The 23,148-nt window shown below is 39.2% G+C and overlaps 1 protein-coding gene across 3 annotated transcripts in view; it reads right to left on the bottom strand.

Annotated features, from left to right (window-relative positions):
• Window positions 1-23,148, bottom strand: part of gpc6a (glypican 6a) — a 97,426-nt gene that overhangs the window by 21,442 nt on the left and 52,836 nt on the right. For all 3 annotated transcript variants that reach the window (XM_037490227.2, XM_037490238.2, XM_037490220.2), the window contains 2 exons: window positions 21,171-21,562; window positions 9,247-9,412 (listed from right to left, as the gene is read on the bottom strand). In XM_037490227.2, coding sequence (XP_037346124.2) covers window positions 9,247-9,412; window positions 21,171-21,562 — 558 coding nt within the window. The remainder of the gene's footprint in view (window positions 1-9,246; window positions 9,413-21,170; window positions 21,563-23,148) is intronic.

Consider the following 23,148-nt stretch of genomic DNA (forward strand, 5'->3'; position numbering starts at 1 on the left):
TCTGATGTGACTGTGTAACTTTCATTTCAAGTCTGTTGACCATTGCGTATTGTAGCCCCATGTGTAATATGCAGTAAGAAAATCAGCCTTGTATGATAGACAAATAAGAGATTGGAGTAAGTCAGGTATTGCTTTCACGATTACAGAGCAACAGACCAGCATCGAAGAAAGCCGACACCTTTCTAGAATGTCCTGAACATCCCTTGCAGAATGCGTTTGAGCTCCTGCCCTCAGGCAAGCACTTTTAGTGCCTGTCATGAGACCTAAGGAACATAAAGTCTGCCTCCTCTCAGTGGCTATTGACAGGGCCGGATATTAAGCTCACCCGCTTGACTGAGCGAAGTGATTTAGAGGACAGGTTGAGCACAGAGGAGAGAGCACCAGCCCTTTAAAGGGAGGTAAATTAAAAGCATAAAGATTAATGCTTAACCTAGCATTGCTAATTAACATTGAATTAGAGTGTAATAATATCCAGGGGCCCTGTTTCACCCGAGAAGAACCATTGATTGCAACCCCACGGCACTATAAAAGGTGTGTACACTATTTCTGAACCCATGATGAACACATGATTTGGTAAACCACTTTTGACTTGTGTTTGTTTGTTTGAAAACACTTGGAGAGCTGACACCAAAATGAGTTTGAATCTGGTGGATGATCAGCTGATTGGATTTTGGTAGCGAATCTGCATCGTATCAGATCAAACGCCGCAGACACAATCAATGTTGTTTGAAAACCTGATTGTTTAAATTGATTACATAACATGCTATTTATCAGCGGTTCAAGCCCAGAAGGCCGATGATGATGATAAACAACCGAAAGATGATATACATCGTGAGAAATTTGAGCGCAAAACCAAATTACCTTCTATACCTGTTCAAATAGTGTGGCCTCTTTTGATTTTGATGGCAGCATTATTGAAAATATGTGTGACATGTCTGAGCATTGGGATTGAAAATTACAGTAACCTGCCATATTAGGATGCTTAAATTAAGGGATGAATGGTCATTCCTAATTGCTACAACTGCACAATCAATTTAATTTTGAACTTTGCTAAGACAAAGAAAAGGAGCGCTCCACCTAGGAGGTCACATGTGTTCCTAAGTTAAGGTGACATCTTTATCAGAATCCGTCCACTTACAAATCACGCATTCCTGACCCCAGCCCCAAATGACCCTGACAATCTAACTTTTTGATGATACATATTTTAAATAAGTTTAAAACGTTTGCAATCCGTGCCTCTGCAGCCTTTTAGAGCGTATATTGAATAGAGCTACAGACAGACCCCACTCCTGTGTCTGTTAGTAGCTTGTACCTTTGAAGAGCACTCCTGTTTGTTTACTCTGGAGTCCCAAATTGGGTACGATGCATGGTTAGATTTCCATCAGGAGCTGGCTGGAGGTCACTGCGTGAGGCCAACTCCAGTCCTCTGAAGCCTTCAGCTGCCTGTGTTTAGCCGAGCACCGCTCTAACGCTACCGCGGATAAAGCCTTGGTGGAATATAGCGAGAGTAGGGGAGTAATCGGCAGCTAAACTGTTACTCATTCAATGAAAGGCTAAAAGACCTAAATGGTATCCTCAGCTGAGTTCTGAGACACTATTTGTCATATAGCTAAAATCACTTTTGATGGTTTGTGAGAATTAGCGAGCCATGTGTATTGCTAAAGGAATTGTTGCTTCTACGTGCTAAAATAGCTTCTTAAATCATGTCATACTGGCACACTTTAAAAAAATCAATATCCTAATGAATAATATGTTCCAACAATAAAGCATTAGCAGGTCAAAAATGAAAGAAATAATGGGCAACAAGATAAATGATCATGTTTGTACTTCTGATAACTTTGTTTGTATTCACTTTCACAGAGAATAATTATGAGATTGAAAGTGACGGTTAAGTATTTTTAGAAAAGATTGAGATTTTGTTTTTGTTTATGTCATAGTATGCATACTAAGTGGTGTCAGCCGTCTCATAACCTGTTTTCTTCATAAAGACTTTGATTAATTACTTTCGCTTTTCCCTTTTGTCATATATGATACTCGACTGATGTACATCTTATGGCATCATCAATGTAATGATTAAATCTTTACATTCATACATACAGTCTTTTGCATTCGATATTGACTTTGACAAATTTGATTTGCCCACCATCTTTGTCCATCCACCAATGGATGTGATAGACCCACAGTGTCACTGTGGGTTGTATGGCTTGGCATGGTTGTTTACTGCTGGCTGCATGGTGAGTTTCTTTTTGGCTCCAGGCTGCATGCTCAGTTATTTTCTAATGGAAAAAGTCTCCTTCTTTTCTCTCACCCAGAGGGATTTGGAGAGACTCTAGTACACTACCCGCAGACTCTCTAAGTGGATATAGAAGTCATTCGTGGGTGAATCAATGACGAACAACAACTTTTATGTGAAGATGTAGGGGAATGAATGAAGGTTACCTGATTGTCAAGGGCATTTTTTTTAATTCGATGATGTTTGGGATGTTTTATTTTCTTCTGCCATCTGATTGATCAAATTGACTTCTTTTACTTTTGCTCACTGCTCAGTCAATACAATTTTTCATGCGGTGAGCGGTGCAGGTGTGTTCAATAATATTCCTGTTACAACTAGATCCATCCTGAGCAGTTACCTCAAAAATACGTTAGAATATTATGTGCTCTCTGATTTCCTGCCTATATATATTGACAAAGTCTATGCTCTCTTTCACTTCATTCATAATTGTACTAATGTATTCTGATCGAGGCCCATTTCTGAGATATCATTTTTTTTTTATATAAAGCTTTTGAAGGATGGAGGAGAAAACATTTCAGTAGGAGTTAATACGGATTTCTCTTCTGTTTCAATGGCTACACTGGCATACGACTTCTGTGCTGAAAATCTCTTGGACCATTCACACCACATATGCCAGACTTTCCCATGTGAAATGAAACACATGAGAATACTTTTTTCAGTGCGTTCTGCTTGACTGCTCTGGAGTCCGTGGGAGGACCAGAGTGTCTGCTGCACAGCCAGAGCATGGAAAACAACCTTTGTTCAAATTCATGCTAAGTGACCTTGTCTTTCAGATTTAATAGCATATCACTATCCAAAATATGTAAACGGGTTGCTCCACTGTCATCCTCTTCAATTACAAAGGGCCTACAAACTTGAGAAGGTGTAAAACATCAACTAATGTCGCTCAACGTGAATCAAAGCAGTGACTCTCTTTTTGTATTGCAGCAATAAAAAATGTAAAATACGGAAACAAGTCTGCAACTCCACCTTTTATTTGGCAAGTAGCCTACATCATTGCATCACTCAGCATGCGCACAGACGCAGTTTCTTCTTTTCATGCTTTGCTAGTTCGACAAGGTGGGAAGAAAACTAGACTTGTGTTTACCGGGGAAATATGTCATGTAAATATTGTAAAACAACATGGCGCTTTGATGTGTGGTCTGTTGCAGCCGTCTCCTTATGTCACAGCTATTTCTGCGACTAAGCAGCTCTAAAGATTTTGAGGAACTGAAAATGAAAATGCCATTTCAAAGTACAGTATGAACACGTAATGTGGAAAAGGTCCAGGGGATGATGGAAAAATATGAACTTTAGAAATATAAATTCAATAGTTCTTTACCTCTTTGTACATTTTTTTATCAAAGCTAATGTTCCAAATTTGTATTTTTGTGCAGGATTATAACTTTAGTAATAATTTAGTACTATTGAAGACCTTAATGTGCTTCTTAAGCAATTTATGGTTACCTAACTATATCAATTAGATTATAGACAACAAAATAAATATCCTTAATTCTACCACTCCCAGTCGGGTTGTGTGTAAAGCATCACGATTATAAACAAGGACAAAATAAAAAGATTATTTTGTAGCAGTCAGGGCCCTAAAACGTCCCTGCAGAGACCTACTGCTGTAGTAAAGGCATGGATTCATTTTTGTCCCAACAGACCACTGAGCTCTCTGACCCGCCTTTGAGGGGCTCATTCTCAGTGAATGAAAAAACATGCAATAAGAGATTATAATCATATTGTGTCTCTGCCAACATTTTCTACAGTACAAACATATACAATTTGTGTTATTTTAAGTACCACAGAAATGGCATTTCCATATCACATCACTCACAACAAACACAAAACTGACCCAAACTGAGAAAACTTGCTTGAACCCATAAACACATAACGTGAAGTTGATAAGACAAATTATTTGTGTAACACCACTCATACTCTCAAGGCTTTCTTAAAAATACAAACACTGCCAAAACCACTCTGCCAGAGCAAGTCTGGTATCACTTGCTTAAACCCGTCTTCCACTGTGCAGCTGCAAAAGACAAACTCACTTGCCAATATATCTGTTTGTCTTTTGGGAGTCTACACGGCACTTAAAGCTGTACTATAGATCACAAACAAATACTTCTTGAAAGTTTTTTTTTAATCTTTTCGAAGGACAGCACAGCCAGTGAAGCAATTATACAGAAAATATACTGATAATGCTGAGGATATGAAGATAACTTCCACTCGGCTAAGTGAGTCATGCCGCCCTCAGCTCTCTGACAGGCAGGACGCCACTAGTTACAGTAGGTGGTTCCATCCTGTCATGCGACCATCATACTTGATACTCAGCCTGAGAGCCTGGTAAATGATTTCACGACTAAAGGAATTTAAAAAATACTGAATTTGTTTGAATTAAAGAAAGTAAATGTTGATTTACAGAAAATGTTTAAGCCACACTGTGCAGTAGGTTAAGTTTTTAACTATTTCTACCATTCAACGTATAGCATTGGCAGATTGTACATTCTTATAATATCACAGATGTCACAGAAAGTCCTTTTTGGAGGACAAAAACATCCAATATTGCCTGGAGTTCTCATGAACGGGAGGTTTGTGGGAAGCTCTAGTTACATTGAGACACAATCCATGGAATTTGAAAAAAAAAAAGAGCAAATGAAATCAATGGGGATCGCTTTCACTGTGGTGTCAATGAACTCAACAGAGGACAACACACGCCTATATCTTAATTAGGAGAAATAATGCATGTACAGGCACGATGTATGCATTCAAACAATGACGCAAACTGGAAACAATAGCTGGCTGGAAAATTATTTGACTGAATTATTTGATTTAAATAGCAGCTTCTGTGGATTTCTCCACTCAATTCTATATTAAATGATTATAGGTTTAACCCTCTATGAGCTGTTGCTATAAGGTTCATCCTTGCATTCAAGTCAAAAAATATTGTTTCCATCTCTCTGTAGCCTGCAGAAGGCTCTCTTATGAGTTTTGCTACCAATTTAAAAAAAGTATTTGTTCAGCTGGAGCAGGTGCAAAAAGAGGCATACCGATGCTCATAGAATCTATATAAACAATAGGTCAATGCCCCATTTAATATTGGGTTCTGGGTAAAGCTGATATAGTCTATGCCCCAGGGAGAAAGCCACTGTCCACAAGCAGACAACAAGTTCACAAACAGTGAGCGACGCTAATAGGCACAGACCTTGTCATGGTTGACACAGCCTTGTGTGGAGGAGAAATATCTAACAGCAGTGATATTCTGTACACAATGTTCCTCATGTTGCCTCACTAATCAGAGATGATCTGATTAAAGGACTATTGTTGGAAATGTCGATGGCGAAACCGACGGGTTCTCTTTTAGTCACGGCAGTTGCCATGGTTGCACACCTGTAGCTGCAACTTGGAAGAGAACCATGACACGCTTGCATTCTGGTGCCAAGTGACTGACTCTTCTTGAACACAGGCCAAATTGCAAGAAAGGGGATGAACTGGATGAAATGTATTCAGAAGAAATCTGGACCAAACAATTGGGACGGGCACATTCCTTCCCATCCAGAGAGGGAGGCAGTGCTGTGGTACCGAGGTGCTATCAGCACTGCACCAGCACGATGGCCAGATGGGTGGGTGATAGCTCTTTAAGGTCACTCATTCTTTGTTACTCTAATAGGGAGCAATTGTCTTCTCATTTAAAGAAAGAAGAATTATTTATTTAGAAATTGGTATAATAAACCCTGACCTAGATTCTCATCTTCAACCGGGGTCGGGTCGCGTGGGGCAACGGTTCCAGCGCGGGACGCCAAACTTCCCTTACAGGGCCCACCTAGCCCTGGGTCTCACTCGAGGAATCGTCCCATGCTGGCCATGCTTGGAAAACCTCCGTAGGGCGGCGCCCAGGGGGCAACCTTACCAGATACCCAAACCACCTGAGCTGGCTTCTTTCAACGCTTTCCAGCTCAGCTGATACTTGAAAAAGTAAAGAGCTTTGTTCCACGACCAGGACAAAAACCACATTGTTCCTCCTCAATTCGTAGTTTGACTAGGTTGGGAACGATTACGGTTATAATGGCATTCTTGTTCATATTTATAAATAGTGTGTTTTCATTTCTGATTTAAACAATAAAAGATGCTTTCACAATCAATACTAAATGTGTGTGGTGAATGTAACGCCATGTTTGGTGCCATTAGCTGGTGTTGATGGAGTGTTACCTTCCCCCAATCAGGGGAAAAACCGGCATAAACAGCTTCTAATATTAGCCTAAACTCTCAGCATCAGTTTTCACACCGTGCGTTTATGCTACAGGGTCTGTTTTTTTGTTTTTGTTAATGCTTCGTAATCCCACAAAACATCATAACTAAACTAATGATATTCTAATGCTTGACATTCAGTTCATACCATTTGTAGTAAGTTGCGGCTTAAGTTAGAGGAGAAAAGGACTTTTTATTTTTGGAAAACCATAAAAACCCTTTGAACGCTTTACAGGGAGTATTGCTCTTTTTAAAGATTAACGGCACCATGCACAACTGTGGGTACAAATATATGATTGTAAGATCAATCTTGGTTTGAGCTTAAAAAAGACTCAATTAAAACTTGCTAATAGTTTTGGCCAATTAGCAGCTGAATAATTAAAAATGGCGTTCATCCAGTTACGGTGTGAATAACAGCACGTGTCCTCCCTCTCTGAGGGTATTTTAACAAGGCGCTGACAAGAAAAATGATAATGATGTGTCTGTCGCGATGCAGAGCTTTGCAACTCTGTCACGATGGCAGGTGACTGATGGTTTAGTGTCACCCTTTGTCCAAATGAGGAATTCTTTCCCTGATCATTCAAACGAACACAAAAACCCACACACACACACACACACATGCAAACACACACAACTCATAATGTCTAAATCAGTCAACACAGGTTGAAGCAAGTAAATCATATCCTTGCTCAGGTTCATCCTCATTGTTCACGCACAAGTCTGTTTTCCATTTGCAGTCGGAAAGCCTTCCAGTCCTCACAGCAACCTTTAAAAACAGCAACTTTTCTGTAACTATTCTTCTTTTCATACTGAAATTTAGGCTAAATAAAAGTATTCACCAAGGATTTCATTTTGTTGAATGTTTTATAGATAAATACTGTGGCACATTTATCCTCCTTTTTAGAGAAGTCCTTGTAAAACCTACAGTGTGATACTGAAATCTTCCAGTTAAGGTTGTTGGTATTAATACATCTTTTTTCCTTGGTTTGTTTAGTATTATACTTTATTTCATGAATTTCTGTTGTTCTTTGAAATAAAATGCTCGGATAAATCACATTTCAGTGGCCAAGAATTTTATCATTAAGAGAAAATCTTAATCCAATTTAGTAATATTTCACTTAATTTAACACTGCATATATAATGTAAATATAATATGAATGAATCAACATTTTCCTCCAGTCCTCCAAAGTAAGAATGAGGAAACTATCTACATTAGAGAAAATAATCAACTGGTTTTAGTTTAGGCAATTTTATATTCCCCTTCAGATTGTAATAAAAACACCCCAAAAAGTGGTTATAAATGTCCCAGATTCAGTCGGATTTATAAAGATTACAGACTTTTATTAGAACTCATCTTGTCCCTTGCTGTTGAAGATAATATTGAAATAAAAGCCTTGACTTCCCTTTTTATTGAGGTCTTACAAATCAATGGACTCAATGGTGACATTTAACTATGACCAAAGTCCACAGATAAATTTCATTGAGGGTTTAACGCCGTGCCCTCCAATTCAACCTTCACTAATAAGTGATGATTTGAAGGGATGACAATGACAGACTGTGTATGGGCCCAATCCATACATTTCTATAATTCATAGATTTGCTCCACTGGCGAGAACTGACCTGCGATACATTTACAAGTTGTCTCTGAAAGGTAAATCAATATTTCTTTTAGATTGCATAGTAAGCAAATCGAAGTTCTTCAGCAACAAAATGAAAACATAAGTCTTTCACATTTCTAATTATGATACACATTGTCCTCCTAAAACCTAAAAACATTGGACCAAAAAATTGCGAAAAAGTTAAAAATCCCCTTTCTTATTTAACTAGAGTCCTCATTCTGTTGCAACAACGGGATTTCCCATTACTGTCGAGCACAGCGTCCCTTTGCGGCAATAGATTTGCGTCCTTTCAAAAGAACAAGACACTAACTTTTTAACACATGTCATGAAGCTGAGAGACATCTCATTCAGCACACGGGGGCCTGTGTTGATCTGAGCCTTGGTGCCATCGGAGAGAACAAGCAGTGCGTCATCTGATGGGTTCTCAAATGACAGACCTGTCACAAAACAGCCAAAAGCTTAGAAGAGCGGTTCACTTGACACAAAGTCTTCAGGGATGTCTGAAAAAAAAAAATGTCACCCCGTATTAAAAAATAAAAATAAGAAAAAAACAGTTAGTGTGGGTGGGAGGATGGGGCCGGGGTACATAACAAATAAAGCATTGGCCTACAAAAGTAGCCCACTCTATGTGCCTCCTTGGTATCCATTCAACAGGAGGGCTTACAGCATCCAGCTACTTAAAGCCTTTGCAAAGTGCTATATTACTCACCAAGCTCAGCTGGAAACACTATAGAAAATATGTTTGCCTAGGATCTGCTCTCTTTTATCAATCCCAAACAGCAGGGACCAGGGCTCTAAGCGCTATGCAATGGTTCCAGCTACAGCAAACAACATTTCAGAAGCAACGGTTTCACAAATAAGATTTCAGTTTTGTCTCTGTAAATCCTTTAAGGCGGAATCTAACACACCCCGTCCCACTGAATTCCCACTGACACTATTCAGAGACACTGCCTTTGGAAAGTAACATGCGCACTCAGAAGTAAAAGTGCGCACACAGGCAGTAAGTGAGACGGGGCGGACGCACAGGCCGCGCTCGTAATTACAAAGTCAAGCGAGGGATGGGTTGAAGAGCACTCAATTTGAATGAGAATCTTTGACTCTTACCGATGAAGAGGTTCCATTCGGCATCGAGGTCCGCCTGGTTTGCTAAACAGCCCCTCATGACGTTGTGACAGTAGTTGTGGCAGGGCTTCAGCCCTGGCATGCTGCGACAGTATGGACAGTACAGCATCTTGGTCAACGCTCTGACACATGCTGGGATTACATTCACCTGTGAAGGAAAGAGAAGTTCCTCAGTTAGGTCGAGCTCACTGAACAGTAATGCTTGTTATAAGGCATGCGGTATTAGTCCTAAAAGGGAGAGAAAACGTATGACAAATATTGCACGCCATTTCTTTTTTTTGTTGTTTTTTTTACATTTTTTCATGTGTCCCAAACTTTGAGGTTTTCCAAAGAAACCAAGCATCAGTAGCATCAATATCAGGGATGCAATTTCCAATTGAAAGTTCTGCCTGTGCTGTTTTGACAAAGATTGCCACAGCACATCACGTCGTCCGAAGCCTGAAATGTGAAAACCCACCCGATAAAACCGTATGACAAGTCAATGTTTACAACTCTGTCCACCTCGGTTCCTTGTGAGGGCTGCGCCGTGTGTTGTCGGGTCATGTCATTGCACCGGCTTGAGTGAAAGCGACAGGAATCTCACATCTGCTTCCCTTCAGAGTTGGGGATGCAGAACAAAGAGTACATCTGATAATTGGCCTGTCAGCCTCTGTATTCATGCTTGACTTTAGATTTCTTTTTTTTGTTTCGAACACAATGCGCTGGAGTGTGTGTGTGTTTGTGTGTGTGTGTGTGTGGGGGGGGGGGGGGGGGGGAGGGGGGATTTGAAAGAGCCGTCAGTGGTAGTCATAAGATGGATACAACAGGACATCGAATTCGACTTAAGGGTTAATATGTCGCAAATAATCTACTCATCATTCAATTCGAAGTAATAATAATTATATAATATAATAATAATTCGAAGTAAATTAAAAACATGAATTAGGTCTAATTCTACAGAATTAATGTTCAATCATCAGAGTAAAATGTGAATTCATTTAGATTAAGTAATATATATATAAATAAATATATTTTGTAGTCAGTAAAATCAACAATTTTTAACAATCAGGTCGGTAAGACATTCATTTTTATACTCCAATTGAACCTCTCCATTAATTTATTGGTTGAAATGTCCAATGGAAATGGGAAGAAGCCAAATGGCCTTTTTTATCTGGTCGGTTACTTGGTTTTGGTAGAACTCATTTTTTGACTAAACAGAACATTAAAGGTGATTTTTAAAACACTTGAGTCAAGAAACCGGTAATGTCGTGACAGGATCTTGATCCATACTCGGTAGCTTGACAGTTTGATTCAAGATTCAAGAGCTTGGTCTGGCCTCATTTGCATAAAGTAGAGTTTGGGGGACATGTTTTGGTGGTACAGAGCTGAGAGGTTTGTGAGGTCAGTCGCAAAGGAGCTCACCAACGGGATTGTCATTTTCATGTAGCTCCCATAGTGGTGGTGGTGGTTCCTAGAGTTTGCTCCTTCCCTCTTGGATGTGTGCAGCCAGTGAGGTACGTTTTGTTTTCTGTTGTCTGTTCGATATGTTCTTATGATGTTCGCTAAAAGCCGGTCGACACGTGTCACGTGCTTTTTAGTTTGACGGTGGATGCCAACGTTTACAAGTGGATGGAATAAATCCGGCATTACGAATCATGGTCTCGTGTGTTTCCTGGAGGGAGTGATAATGCAGCTGGATCCATCAACTTTTTGCAGTGAAATGGCAAAGCGAAGTAGATGGACCAGCGCAAAAAGCATAATGGTGTAGACCACAGTTTACATAAATCTATTAAAAAAATAATATTTCCTTTCTTTTTGTGTTTAATCTTTTTTTAATACTTTTTTTAAATCTGACTTTTGTTAACAATAATGATATTGGAAGAAATAAAAAAGGAACAAAAAGAAAAACATGAGGCCTGGTGACATAACTACAGCTGAAGATGAGAGTGATATAAACCTTAAGTGCACCTTGGTAGCTCCATGGCGACTTTAGTTCAACACAGCAGAGTGCCTTTGATTTTAATGGTACAAAGGCCAGACCACCTGAGTGCGTATGTGAGATAAGAGAAGATGAGAAAGAGGCTTAGAGCGGTACATTATTAATGTTTTTCTATTGTTGCTCAGCCTTCATGGACCCTTCACACTAATTTAATTTTAAGAACAATATGAACTAGTTCTTTGTACATACCACTTCTAATTAACAGGCATCGAGCAGGGGGACCCCAAAATAAAACAAACCTAAACGGCAAAGAAACAGCAAGACAGATACAGAATAAACCGATAAACCGAGAACAAACAGGTAAGACACAAGCAGGCAAACTGGGCAGGTGGCAGATAAACCGAACCAAGCGCCTGCCAATCACTATGTTTGCTTTGGAGAGAGCCGTCTCTCCATCGCCAAAGAACTTGTCACTGTCAACATTCCTTACTGATGTATCGTGTTAAAATGTACATATGTTACATGTTACATTTTGCTATCAGATTAATAAAGTAGACAACTAATGGTCAGGTGTTGTCCTTTTATCCATTAATTGATTAACATTAATTGATTAACTGATTTACAGCCGACATGCACCTGACCTTAGGATTTCAGTGTGGTCATTCTGGGCCTTTAGTAAATCATTCTGTTTGAATAAATGAATATCTCACAAAGAGTTGAATTTGACTGGAATTCTCTACTGTAAAAGTCCAATGGTAGATAGCAAATCCAGTTCAAACCACGCTTATTGAACCAAAACTAGCTGACAAGATGATTTTATAATCCATTCCCTTTATACATTCACCGTTCAACTGCTATATTATAGGTAAAAGCAGCAATCCAGAAGAGCCCAATAAATATGTAGCTGGACTAAACCATATCACGGTATCATCATCCTATAACCATTGCAAGTGTGATTCTGAACAATTAAATAACATCATGCTTATTTCTCTCTCTTTATTCCGACTTGTACAGTAATGAATATCATCATAAGAACATAAAAAATAAAGTGAAGTTCTGTGATTAATCTGTTTCTGTCTATTTAATTAAACTTGCTGTAGTCTATGAACGGCCAATTTGAGAGACATGGAGAAACACATTTCTTAAAGAGAGACCCATTCTGACTGCAGTCTTTATATTCAGTAGGACCTTTTAATGGCAACCAAAGAAATATATTTCATTCTGCAAATACAAAAAAATGTTTTAATCTACTCTTGAGCTTCATGGGCCTTGAGAACATGTGCGGTAAAATGGTGCCTCTTTACGCAATTATGTTGCAGGCGTACTCTTACATCAGTTCCTGTGCCCGGCAGTCGCTGTATGCCCTCAATGAAGAGTAATCTGATCATCTCGTTAGCACTTATTTACAGTTGAGTGGATGGAACATTTTACAGAACGCCTCAGATCCAGAGATTAAAAATCTAAGTTACTAAGTTACTCATCCGATGTTGAGAGGAGCATGTGTTTGAGTGTGTGTCAGTGTGTTGAGGAAGTAATGATATCCTTTTTTTAAGTAAAAGCAACAATGCCAAGAAAATCTACAGAGTGAATTTATATAAATAGTGAATTCAAGAAAAATGCAGTTATTGCCGATTCCATTTTTTTGTCTGACCTGCAAATTATCTATTTTTTTACTTACAGTTATAAAATACAGTTGTTTAAAGATGTTTCACAGTAAGTTTTCACAAATTCTTTGTAATTTTTACAAGATTACATTTAAACGCATCATGTTTCCTTCCTAATGTACCTTTACAGAATACTACTTTTCAGTATAACGTGGAAGCAACATATTGGAGGTCAATGCAGCCTCAGATACCATTAGTTCCAGTTCTTTAGTGTCACCTAGGAGCCTCATTCTGATTACTCTGAGAATGTTTGATGGGAACTAATTGTAATATAATCCATGTAAAATTCAGCTGTCCACAAAATATGTAAGGTTGTTTCTCTACTGATTACAGACTTGCAGTTTTGCAATGTGTTTATATATATATTAGCCTGCTGGTTCAAAAGAGCAGCTTTAAGATGTGAGCATCAACTTCATAGAGGATTGGAAATGTGTGATTATAAATGGGATGAGCACAAGCAATGACAAATTGTGATTTCTTCCAATAAAAGGCCACAATAGAAACATTTTACTGTCACCTGAATTCCCAGCAATAACAGATATTCAAGATAGCTAAATAATTGTAATGAAGAACAAGGCTCACTATCATTATGAGAGTTAAACCCTGAAAAACATCCCCTTGTCTATCCGACAGGGTGTTGTCATGCACATATGGCGTGAACTCCCTTTAGGAGGAACAGATTGGGAAGAGCACAGAAGATGGAAATTGCTTTGTGCCACAATGTAATGAAGTTGTGAGAAATGACAATGACTTTGCAAGCTACCAAGGCCAATCAAGGGGAACACTATTGGGACAGCCAAAATTTTTTTCTCAATAGCTCCGTCATAATTATTGTGACAAGCTGTGCTGCTTTTCACTGATTGGACATGGATGTTAGACTGCATTGGTGCCCCTGTGTCCCCACTCAATTCCACAGCCATTAGTGTCAAAGGCAATATGAGTTATCAGTCACTGTGCAAGTAAGACCAGCATCATCTGCTTCCAACAGAAACATGGGCCGGGTCTTACCAAACATCTGTGTAAAAACTTCCCTTAGATCATTAGAATATTATTTGTGTGTGTGTGTGTATATATATATATATAATAGCAACATCATTACAATATGCTCACATAAGGTAACCTTCAGATACTGCACATAAGCTTATGCTTCTTATAGATACTGCCTAAATGTAGTTTCTGAGGTCACCTTAACACATGAAAATATAGTAAGTTCAACCTTGGGTTTATGGACATTAGTTGGACATTTGTATGAGACGTACTGTGCACAGGGACAAGAAGTGTCTGACATCACAACGTCAAATACAACATTTCAAACCACCTTTTGTTGATGATTACTCTCTTGCTGGACTTTACCAATGCCTGCTGACATAAATAAGTAGCTATGAGTACTTAACCCTCCAGCATGTGTACAGCAGGTTTTCAGTTGAATGTGTTGTGTAAAATCGAGTGCTAAACTTGGTCAACTTAAGATGCATATTAACCATTTGGCATTTACAGTGACAGATATGACATCGTACAAGTTACCGTTGGTTTGTAGCACTCTACTCTCACTGCTTACGTATCCTTTCTGTGCATCTCGGTGAACTTTAGTTCTGCCACACTCATCATGTTAAATGTAAGATGGAGCCTAAGACAATTCCAGAGAGGCTGCACTAAAATCACTCGCTGTCAAATCAATGAATGTCTGAGGCTGACAGAATAATCCACATGTGAGCAGCTGTGCCTCCACAAAACAACACAGCAGTAATTTGTGATGCACCCTGACATGCACCATGTTATGTGGCATGTCTGTTGCAGCAGTTAAGGCTGTTTCTTTAATTTACCAAGACAAGTTTAATGTTAAAAGCCAGCCTTTGCTGCTCCATGACCAGATACACCTTACAGTGAACCATTCAGCATCTCTGGTAGATACAAAATCTACACACACTGTGTTTTTTTACCCATCTGCTATGGAACCTCCTGGATTAAAGCACAGCACTCACCCAGTGTCCGTCAGACTGAAGGTCTGCATTCCAGCCTGAATGTCAGGGGTAAACAAGTCTCACGTGGCTGCCAAGAAACCTCTGAACAAATGTCACAACATCGGTTCTGACAACCCTTTCTAAGTGCTTGTTAAATAAAGATGTGGTGACATACACTTTAATTCAAGGTGCAAAAAGTAGTCATAAGATGTGATCTGGGTTGACAAAGTCAACTGATGTGACACATTTTCACTAGTCGTTAGATGAGACAGATATTTTTGTATGTATTCAATGTATTTTTGTTACCATTTTTCATCCTTCTGTAATTGGTCGACTGAAAGTGCCCTCCCACTCTGTATCAGGCTGACTGAAGAGCATGGGGAGGTGTAGTGGGTATATTTCTTTATTATCCTTTCATATCATGTCCTTGTATTTCAGACCACATCATGCCTCTGATTTTCCGACATTCTGCAGTTCACCACAGATCAAAATCTTTTAATTAAAAAGGACATCTTTGGTGCAGCACATTTCCCGATGACGTGCCAACCTTTTTGAGCCAGTTGCCATCTGCCATCACAGCACTGTGGCTGAGGCCTTATCCCCAGCAAGCTGTTTGAGCTGAGAGCCAGTGAGAGAGGAGACAGACAGACAGAGGGAGAGGGAGGGAGAGAGGGAGGGAGGAAGGGAGGAAGGCTTGGAGAGACGGACAAGTTTGTCCCATGTATCAGTAGAAGTGGGCCTCAGCTGAGAAACGTGCACGGACCAATTCTCTCACGGAACAGAAAACATAATCTGCCACGAGCAGAATTTGCAGTCGAATGGTTCGGTCCACTTTTTGGGTTTGCAACATAGTCATCAAAAACACAAATGCAGAGCTAGATCACATAGAGGACGCTATTAAATTCCCTCTTTTGGATGAAATAGGGCATTTTGTCCTTGTGTCCCTTGTACCAGTCGTGCAAATTTTCATAGAAAATAACTGCAAGTCCATTGAAATTGCTTTGCTTGCCAATTACTGTAATTTAATTATGCACCTTATACTATATCATTCCACTTTTTCTGATTCCTGATTCCTGGTTTTATTTCAAGATTTGTTTTTTGGGATTAAGATCTTTACAGACAAAATCTCCTTAGAAACCAAAGCAGAAACATCAGATGCACAAGCTGACTTGACACAGCGGGGAAAAAGCAAAAGGCTTGGCAACAAAAACGGGGACACGTAAAGAACAACCTTCCCCTGGAGAACATAGCTAGCAAACACCAAAAACACCATGGCAATCGCTGGTTTGACACATGCACACTGGCCGGGGTTAGGTGGTGTTGATTATAAACTCAATTGTGGTTTGGGGAAGAAAGGGTAGAAAAACTAAACAAAGACAGGAAGTAAAGTTGTTTGTGAGGGGTACGGTAAGAAAAGAAATCAGGAAGTGACACTAGCTTGTGTTTATATGGGCTGTCACAGTCTCTATCGTATAAAGTGTTGTTTCCCCATTGAAAATGTATATTTGAATCATGCACTGTCAGAAGAGAGATTCAAAGGACGTCCTTCACATTTTATTGGACTGCTATAAGTGAATGGGCTTAGAATGTAGCACGGGTCAGACATTAGATTTAGTGTTGAATTAGTGAACAATATCAGCAGGAATGTGATTAAAAAAGTGATTTTCTCTTTTCACCCCAAACTAATTTTTTTCTGAGACTGACACAAACAGTAACATTGTTTTCTGGGTTTGGATGAATGAGACTTTTTGCACTGGCAGCAAGGTGGCACACAGATTTGACCATTGAGCACAATAAGTAAAACATATCTAAGACATCCGAGAAAATCCAGAGGAAACACATGTGATATTCCTCACATTTGAGCATTCGGTCTGAGCAGTCATTTAAGGTAAATATTGTGTAGTGCTTAAAAACCGCTTTGGGGCTTAATGCCAAATGATCGGACAGTTCATGGTAGGAGATGAGTATATAATGAGATCAACATGACGGTGTAAGCCATCAGGAAAAACAAATCCCTCATTTCTCCTTCCTTCCATGAGCATACACCAAGAATTTGGCTGGCTTCCTCTGCATATTCACAGTGAGTGATAAGTGCTCTAAATGCATGAACTTTAAACCTTTCAAATGGTCCAAATCCCTGCAATTGCCTGAGCAGGTCTTAATATGGTCGGACTGTGTTTTAAATACCCCGAGGATGAAACTCTTAATCGTCATCATAAACTGTAATCCGAAGAGATTCTGCTCTTAATCCAGGATCTCGGTCTAAGGAAACTGCTCAGTGCAAGTCGAGTGCAATCCCATTTAATGGCGCAATATCTCTCCCGTTCTGACTCGCTGCATGCAGAGCTGCCGGTTACCAGTAATTATGTATGGCTCATCATCATCATCAGAGCACCATCTTGTATTAAAGTAACGTGCAAATTGAAGAGACAGATGGTTGGAAGCAGCCCTCTCGTATAACAGGCACATTTCGTCATTGTGAAACCTCTGATTTGACTGATTTGGTTGTTTGGGTTAACACCTTAATTGCCTCTAGTATGATCCACTCACCAGGCGCCATGTACAACATATAACACACCTGGGGCAGAAAATAAATGTATAATGATTCCAAGGCAAGTAGGCATTTTAACTCCAATAATTAGGAAGATATATCCATATGTTTACTTCCTCCACAGTGTCCCTGGTCCTTAGACCTGTTTGCCTCTGGAGATCCTACCAGGTGCTGATGCCCCAGACAACACATGTCCCAAAATGGCTGAGCCACTACTTTTGATATAAGGCTACATATAACATTTGTTTTTATTTTGAATTTTCAAATGCATATTTATAATTGCTGGACTTTTAATCAAAATGAAAATGTGTGCCTTGTAGTATTAGTCCTTTCAAATAATTATCTACAGTTACCACCATTGATGTTAATAATTGTACATGGTTTTCCACCATTCTCTCAGATGTGTTATTGAACAAAGCCTCATAGCTTGACTACCGTTTTCCCATAAAGAAATTGCTACAATAACACAAACAGATCAAATTACCAAACACTTATTTCTGAAGAATAAATGAAGCTATATTCCCACACAAAAGCATTAAAAAAACCTTTTGCTTAAGTCTAACTCAAAATGCCTTGTACATATAAAAAGGTACTTGTGTCTTGGCTTAAACCTAAAACGTGAGAAACTCGGATTATTTACCCTGAGAAAGTGTTGTAAGGAGATGCAAGTTGCTTTTTGTTCCTACAAGAAGTAAATAGGCATTTCTAGGTCAAGGTGAATTGTCATGTCAAATAACTTTTTCCTCTTCAATTCTACAGTATGGATGTTCACCAACCCGACAGCCTTTGGCAATCCCACAGTTTCCTGGCTCCACTTGATAATTAATGAGGAACCAAGGAATACTGGATTTCATCCAGAGTGTAGATGCATTTCGGGCCCAAAACAAATCTATAGAGGTGCTTATTTTAACTCTTTGTCTGAAACAGCTGCAATGCCACTGGGGAACCGTGCAAGGCTACCTGAGAGGCAAGCTAAATGACAATAATACACAATGAAACACGGACTCTTCAGAGGTGATGTATAGGAGCAGGGGGCGAGGCTGTAGCACTTTAATATTGTGTCATGGTCTTACATGAAAGTCCGTCATGGTCTAACAAAGAGGAAAAATCTTTGAATGAAAGCTGCTTTTTTGTAATGTGGCAAGTTGTCAAGACATTTTTATTCACCACCATCACTTGTATATTGTATAGTTTTTAATAATGGTTTTAATGGGATAAACAGCAGCCATGAGGGGTTTCTGTATTTGTCATTTCTATGAAATAGCAATTTTTGGTCTAAGGTGAGTCACATTGGTTGTTTGTTCACTGTGTCTGCAAAAGAGTTTAATCCAACATCTAATCTCAATTTGTATTACATTCTTTTAAAAGGTGGGTGTTTAATCAACGGGTGTTTTTTTTTTTGTTAGAGTGTAATGGAATTACAAGATTGACTATAGTTTCAAACTTAAGAATACAAGTTATACGTGGAAATTATAACATTACACACTGATTGTTGTGCTACAAAGATAATCAGAAGAATGGTTCATAAAATAATTAATAAATAATTTTTGGTTCTATAATGAGGGAGGGTCTCTCACCACTTGCCTTGGTGCTTGGGAGATGATGCATTTACAAAGCTGGCCACACTATCCCTGAAGCACACACACACACCTGTTCAATGTGTTTGATGGCGGCATTGCATTCTAAAACATGCCAAGCCAACAAGAAACAGGGAATGTAAAATATAACTATGTCCCCTTTTCCCTGTAAGTGGACAAAACCCATTGAGCTATAAAACCCCCGGACATGTAAGAGCTCCTAAAGTTCCTGCAGATACAAGAGGGATTTGTCAGAGGGTCGAGAAGCTACCATCAGTACAGAGTAGCAAGAAATTGGGAGGCACCATTAAGGTGGGTTAGTTCATTTTTTTGGCTGAGGTCAGTGAGACTCAAAAGCTTCAGACTAAAAATCTTAAAATATGACGGCTTTAGAAATTCACCCCCCTAACTTCCCCTTCCGTCGTTTAAAAGTGTCAAGGAGCTGTGCGCATTGTTTAAAATGGCTGCTGGACGTATTACAGTCAGAAATCAGTGGATTAGACTCATCATTTTTATCAAAACCACGAATGTAAGGGGCATTTATGATTGACACGATTTGAGTGCTTGGTGTTTTTTTTACTCTGAATTTGTGAGAGAAATGTTATGGATGTAAGCCTATTGAGCGTCGAATGCACTGACAATTTGCTGCCCTGTTTTCTATGTTTGTTACTAGTGTCAACGGATTGTTTAACTTTAATTTAAGATAATTTCCAGCTGGTACATTTTTGAAAATCTCAAAAGGCCAGAGAGCCCTCAGAATGACAATTTGAGTGTGGAACAGCCCAAAACCCTCACACAGTCAGCGTGATGAGCGCGGGGGTGAGATATATATATATATATATATATATATATATATATATATATATATATATATATACGAGAGCATTTGACTGTGTTTCTTGTTTGCTGAGTACATATCAAGCATCCAGGTAGCCCATCGTTGTTTGCAGTGGAACCAATAAACCGTTGACAGTCTACTGAGGTGAGGGGTGGTCTACGAATGATGATCGGCGGCCAGCTGCAGAGAAAGACGCTTGACAGCAGCTTTATTTGATGTGACGCAGGTTTACACATTTTTTTATTTTCAGTGACTCTGCATCATCTTAAACTCAAGATGAGAGTTGCTCCCTTTGTAAGATTGTCCAGTGTGCAAAAAATCAAATATTGACCGTTATGTATTTCCATGTTGTTTTTTTGTCAAAGCCTCAGGGAGCCGCAACAGAGGGGCAAAAAACGGCCGCTTGCGGCTCAGGATATTCATAATGTGTGTGTGTGTGTGTGTGTGTGTGTGTGTGTGTGTGTGTGAATATCTCTGGCTACAGTTTTTGATCTATTTCATACAGCACTGCAAAATCAAGAGCAAACAGCTTTGGTTATGTAATGTTCACAGTTAAGACTTAAATGAAGAACTGTTGCATAACTTTCTACGTTTAACATGGAATTAGAAAAAACATCCTTTAAGCTTTTAAAAACAGATTTGTAATCTCCAGTGTTTGATAATGCTCGGAAAAACATATTTATTCATCAGAATCAAATCAACCAATTTCTCAAGCCAAACCATTAGCAACGAAACACGAAAAACTTTCTTCAAATCACCTAATTATTTTTTTCTGACACACTTTCTCTACAAAGTAACAAAATGAGACTAGCGAGAGAAACACTGCAAACAGACCATCAGCAATCTCAGGGGCTGATGGGCTTTAATCTTTTCTCTTTTGCAAAGCTTTGCTCTCCGCGGGGGATTCTTCTGACATGTGGAGCACACTTCACACTGTGTAATCCACCAGTCATGTCTCAATGTCTCGTACTGACCCTCACACCCAGGGATCAAGAAGAAAAAAATGTTCATATGGAATCAAAATACTTTTTTTTTTTTTGTGGCCTTAAATGAATAATTCAGATGCAATAACATCTAAAGAAGTATGATTTGAAGTCCAGTAAAAAGGTTTCCAAGACATAAGAAGGTGTATATGGATAGATCATGGCCACATTGCGTCTATTCAAACCATTGAACTGTGCTTCTCCTGTGTTTGAGTAGATAAAAATAAAAAAACATTATACAGACAACAACACTGCACCTTCTTCTAAAAACAACCCAGTGTTAGAGAAGAGACATATAAAATCCTACAGGATATTGGCAAATATCTTAAAGCATAATGCTACATTGCTTAACAACACAGGGTCACTTATTGCCAAGCAACACCACAATGAGCATGAAAAGAAAGGTAAACTCACCTTGGCCACTCTGTTGGCAACCTCCCGACCCACCATCAGCCCCTGGACGAAGGTTCGGGCAGCGATGAAGGCCCTGGTAACCTGGGCCTTAAGTTTCCTGGGCACATCTCCAAAAGGCTTGAGCTGATCTGTGTATTTACTGACGCACTCCAAGTAGTCGTCTGTGAAGTGGTACTGGGAGTTGAGTAACTGGAACATGCGCTCCAGCAGCCTGGACCAGAAGTCATTGAGCATCTCCTCCAGGTTGACGTTGCCCCCTGTGTAGTAGCGCTTCAGCTCGGTGAACAGGTCCTGGAACACCTCTGCGTTCTGCATGTACAGCTTCCCGTAGGTCCTTGTGAACATACTGTTGAGAGACTTCTCAGAATTGTCCAGCAGCTCCAGGAAAAACTCTAGATGGATGGATGGTTTGGGTAGAGGTGGGAGAGATGGAAAGGACAAACAGCTGCATTACAACGCTGACGTAGTGTCGTTTACAAGAAAGACTGAAGAGTACTGTTTAATCTAGTTGCCGTTGTTGCACTTTAAACTCTAATCGTACGGCTCTGTTTCCGTTTACAGGACTAATTCATAGCAGCCAACAAGAGGTAGTTGATTATGTGAAGAAAGTCAGTCCAAATAATTAATAATTCAGGAGCAGAAATAATGGGCCACAAGGACTATGAATGATTGATGTGAAGGTTCTGATTGCATACTGTAACTAAATATTCATACGCTTCAGACACAGACACTAGTGTACATTATCAACCTGAGCAGCCATCATTATTCACTCACTCACTGAAATCATTCATTTGTCAAACAGGCAACTGACCTAAAATTGAATATAGTGTTAGAGTATATTGAAAACGGCGTAATCTACTTTGAATCATCGTGAGAATATTTTCAACATAAGAAACACATCCACATTATTTCTAAGGTGATATTTGTTGTGATTGAGTACACACACCTGTCATTCAATAAACTTCATAATATATTTTTTTCTACCATTCATTAAAGCTCAACAGAATTTGAAACGTCTGACTGGTTCAAGGGCAACTAAACTATAACGAAAAGAGAATACATTGACCGCCTTTGAAAACATTTTCCAACAGCTTCAAACTCCTGTTTTTCCAGGGAAACGGAGGACTGAAAGCTCCTCTGGTGGTTTGCTGGTGGGCTGTGTTGTGTTTAATCAAGGGAAAATGATTTGTCCACTGTTTCACATTTGTATTCACCGTAACAAGCAAAATACTAAATCGTGTAGAAGTACATTTACGATAAAGTGATATTATATTATTAATTTCCCTTTATTTAACCGTCCTTTTAAATGTTATTAATTTTGTTTGACAGAAACCAAAAGAAGAAGGCACACACTTGATGTAAATTATCCTGCTGCAATTCTCTAACAAAAACATCAGAGAAATGAAGAATAGATCGTTCAGACTACAATGGCTTTGTAGTAAACATTACTATCATTCTTTACAGTGTCAACCATTCAATGATATCAAACTATGAGGGTCATTTTAGCTTTGATGGAAAAATATTTCCACGAAGAACTGATTATGTTAAGTGGAATAAGACGAACACGCTTACAACAGCTGGATTTAAGGGTCAAACTCCTCTGCCCAATAATCCACAGTTTTGCAAAGTGTGCTAAACCATCAACGTGAATGCTTCAGAATCTGCCCTTAATACAGAAACTCTGCATCCCTTAGATTAACCTGCACCAGAATCCCCTTTACTCACCTTTTTAGCAACTTATTTAGCCGATCCTCATTTCTCTCAAGTGGCACCCTAAAGAAGTAGATCAGTCCCTAGTCACTCACTCTAGTTTCTTTGTAACTAAGTAATGTGCTGTTCCACCCACATTTATTTAATAATTAAAAGCCTGCAGGGATTTTTCATTCAATTTTTCTAATTGGACCCAAATCAAGTACACGTGTGCCCCTGTGTATCGGACATCATTTAGTGGCCCTTAGGAGAATTTACTGTGTATCAC

Source organism: Pungitius pungitius, chromosome 4 (assembly GCF_949316345.1).
Source record: "Pungitius pungitius chromosome 4, fPunPun2.1, whole genome shotgun sequence".
NCBI classification, from domain to species: domain Eukaryota; kingdom Metazoa; phylum Chordata; class Actinopteri; order Perciformes; family Gasterosteidae; genus Pungitius; species Pungitius pungitius.